Here is a 3259-nt window from a genome sequence, read left to right on the forward strand (position 1 = left end):
TGATAACCAAGCTACAATCAGTAGTCCCAGAGAGGTCAAGTATAGAGGAAGGGACTAGGGGGCCACATGAACCTCCCTGAGAGAGGAAAATACAATAGATTTTATGGGTAGAGTGGGGATGATGGGAGAGATGAAAATGAAAGGAGCAGAAGTGAAGGGGAAGGGGAGATGGAGTTGAAAATGGAATGTGGGAAGAAAGAATAAGAACTTAAATTGTGGGGGGAGACCTAGTGTATTGGAAACTTCATAAAATACATAGAAGAAACCCCAAAAAGTCACCAAATCATGTGGGAGTCCCTGTTGGTATTCTCTTGTCAACAAATGAAGCTTCCCTTTTGGGACTCAGCTACATCCTGGAGTTGTGACCTAACAAGGTCCCATGGAAATCTCAAAACAACTCAGACAGTTGCCAATATAATAGGCTGCACTCTGAAATTAAAAGCAAGACCACATTGGTGTAGACAACACTCATACAACTCATTGAATGTAGAGAGGCAAACTTGGTGCCTATATAGAACCTTTAACAGCATCTACCTTCTTTGGTATGGGAAAGTACTCTTGAGGCTACCAAAAAAATGTAAACACCAACAAAGCCGCAAAATCTTAGATTTACAATCTGTACTGCTTGCAAAATGTGCTAAAACAATGGTGCCACAAAACCTGTAGGAGTAAACAATAAATTCCAATTTGACTTAAAGTCCTCCCCGCAAGATGGAACTCATAAACAACAATGAACCAGAGACAAAGTAGCCCAGAGACCTAGAGAAAAATAAATACTACAGGTCAAAAAATGTTAAAAATTAATGAATCCTAATGATATTCTATACTCATAGATCATTGCCTTATTCAGCCAATGTTGGAGAGGCTTCATCCTGCAGTAGATGGAAACAAATACAGAGAACCACAGTCAGACATTACACAAAGAGAAAGAACTTGAAACATGCAGCTCTAAATGGGATGTCTCTATCAAATCTGTCCCCTCAGAGTTCAGAAAATACAGAAAAGGAGAATGTAGAAAAAGTGTAAGAGCCAGAGAGGATGGAGGATACTGGGAGCACAAGGCCCTGTGAATCAGCTGAGAAAAACTTATATCAACTCACAAAGACTAAAGAAGCAAGCACAGGGCCTTCATGGGTCTGCACCAGGTCCACTGTATATAAATATTATAGCTTTCACCTTAGGAATTTTGTGGGACTCCTGAGTGTGTGAATGAGAGGGTCTCTGATTGTAGTGCCTTCTCTTAGGGCTTTTTTCCTTATGTTGGTTTGCAGGGTCCAACTTCAACGCAATGGATTTTGTTTTATCTTACTGTGTTTTGTTTTGTTATGTTTTGTTGTTATCACTTAAAACTCTGGTCTTTTCTAATAAGAAACAGAAAGAGAGGGGATTCAGATAGGATCAAAGTGGGGAGAAATTAAGAAGAGTAAAGGGAGGGGAAATTGTAAAAAGGATATAGTGTATGAGAAAATAATCTATATTTAATAGGTGCCTTAAACAAACTTATAATCATCTCCCAGCTTCTAAGTACATTGAAGTCTGTAGCAGATGGAAAACACGGTTTTTTAAAATAATAATAACAAGATAAAGCATTTTCCTTTCGAAAGTGGCCAATATGAGGGTCAGTGAAGTAAATGATGAACATAATAAGTTAAAGCAATAGTACATAAAAGCATTCACAAAAATAACTGTTACAATTTTTTTTTAAAAAGGTACTTTCCTTTCTTTGGATGGAACTAGTAAGCTTATTAAATATTCTGAACCTTCTTGGATTTTTGCAATAAATGTAACAAAACCAAATTACTCTTCTGTAAAATGATTATTAAAAGAGAAGACAGATTCGAGTATACATTCTTTGATATGCTCAGACTGAGGAGAAGTAATTACAAATTTAAGGAATAAACACTTTAGGAAAATTCAAGTTTATAATTAAAATTTGTATTCATGAAATTAGAAAACCAATTAATGGGCATGTGATGTTATACAGACTTATACTCAGTTAAAATTTACTAAGATTTTGTTCAAAAAGATAAACATATGAGTTTGGTCAAGAATGCTAAGTTAAGCTTTATTAAAAACATAAAGAGTACTTTGATGACATACCTGTGTGGAAAAATCATTCATATTTAGAATTTAAGACAAAGGATTAACAATGCTCTGCTGGTTGATCAATAATTGTTATATTGTCTTTAAGGTGTTAAATGATATCTATAGTGAAAGATTGGTACAAATATTCAATATAAACCATATTTGCTGGTTTTGAATCTCTTTCATACAGTCAGTTTCATAATGTGAAGTAATTAGTACACATTTCTGAGTATTATGAATTTCTTTTGGGAACGTGGAATTTGCCTATGAACCTTTTCATAGCATTTTTCATCTCTTTATTTCTCAGTGTATAAACAGCTGGGTTTAGGAGAGGTGTGAAAGTAGAGTAAAACACAGCAAGAAATTTGTCCAACCAGGTGATACTGAGGGGCCACACATAGATGAAGATGCAGGGCAAAAAGAAGATCATCACCACTATGAAATGGGCAGAGCACGTGGACAGAGCCTTAGATGCACCAGCTTTAGAGCTCTGGCGAACAGTGATAAGGATATATGTGTAGGATGTGAGCAACAAACTAATGCAAGCTACAGCCACAACCCCACATTCAGCATTCATTAAAGTATTTAAATCATGGTAATCCATGCAGGCTAGCTTGATTATGAGTGGCATGTCACAAAAGAAACTGTCTATTTCCTTGGGGCCACAAAATGGCAGCTGCACAACCACTGCTAAGTGACTTATACCATGTATAAAGCCAGTAGTCCAAGAAATCAGCACCAACCCAGTGCATCTTTCCAGGTTCATAATGGTGAAGTAGTGGAGTGGTTTGCAGATGGCCACATAGCGGTCATAAGCCATTACCACCAACAATACCATCTCTCCTGCAGCAATGCAATGGGCAAAGAATACCTGGGACATGCAGCCTGCAAAGGAAATGGTCTTGTTTTCCTTGAGAAAGTCTGACATCATCTTAGGAGTGGTGTTTGAGGAAAGACACATGTCAACAAAGGACAAGTTGGCCAACAAGAAGTACATGGGAGAGTGGAGATGGCGGTCAGTGGTGATTAAAACAAGGATGACAGTATTTCCAGACACAATGATCAGATAAAGTATCAAAAACACCACAAAGAGTAAGACCTGGAGTTTCTTTGAATTGGCAAGTCCCCAAAGTATAAATTCTGACACCACAGACTGATTGCCTCCATCCATTTT

The 3259-nt window shown here is 37.3% G+C and overlaps 1 protein-coding gene across 1 annotated transcript; it reads right to left on the reverse strand.

Moving 5' to 3' along the window:
• Positions 1 to 2317: 2317 nt before the first annotated feature.
• Positions 2318 to 3259, reverse strand: LOC131908448 (olfactory receptor 4K3-like). Its single transcript, XM_059259490.1, has one exon. The coding sequence runs from the start codon at positions 3254 to 3256 to the stop codon at positions 2318 to 2320; it is 939 nt and encodes a 312-aa protein (XP_059115473.1). The 5' UTR covers positions 3257 to 3259.

The sequence above is a fragment of the Peromyscus eremicus genome, chromosome 4, assembly GCF_949786415.1.
Source record: "Peromyscus eremicus chromosome 4, PerEre_H2_v1, whole genome shotgun sequence".
NCBI lineage: Eukaryota > Metazoa > Chordata > Mammalia > Rodentia > Cricetidae > Peromyscus > Peromyscus eremicus.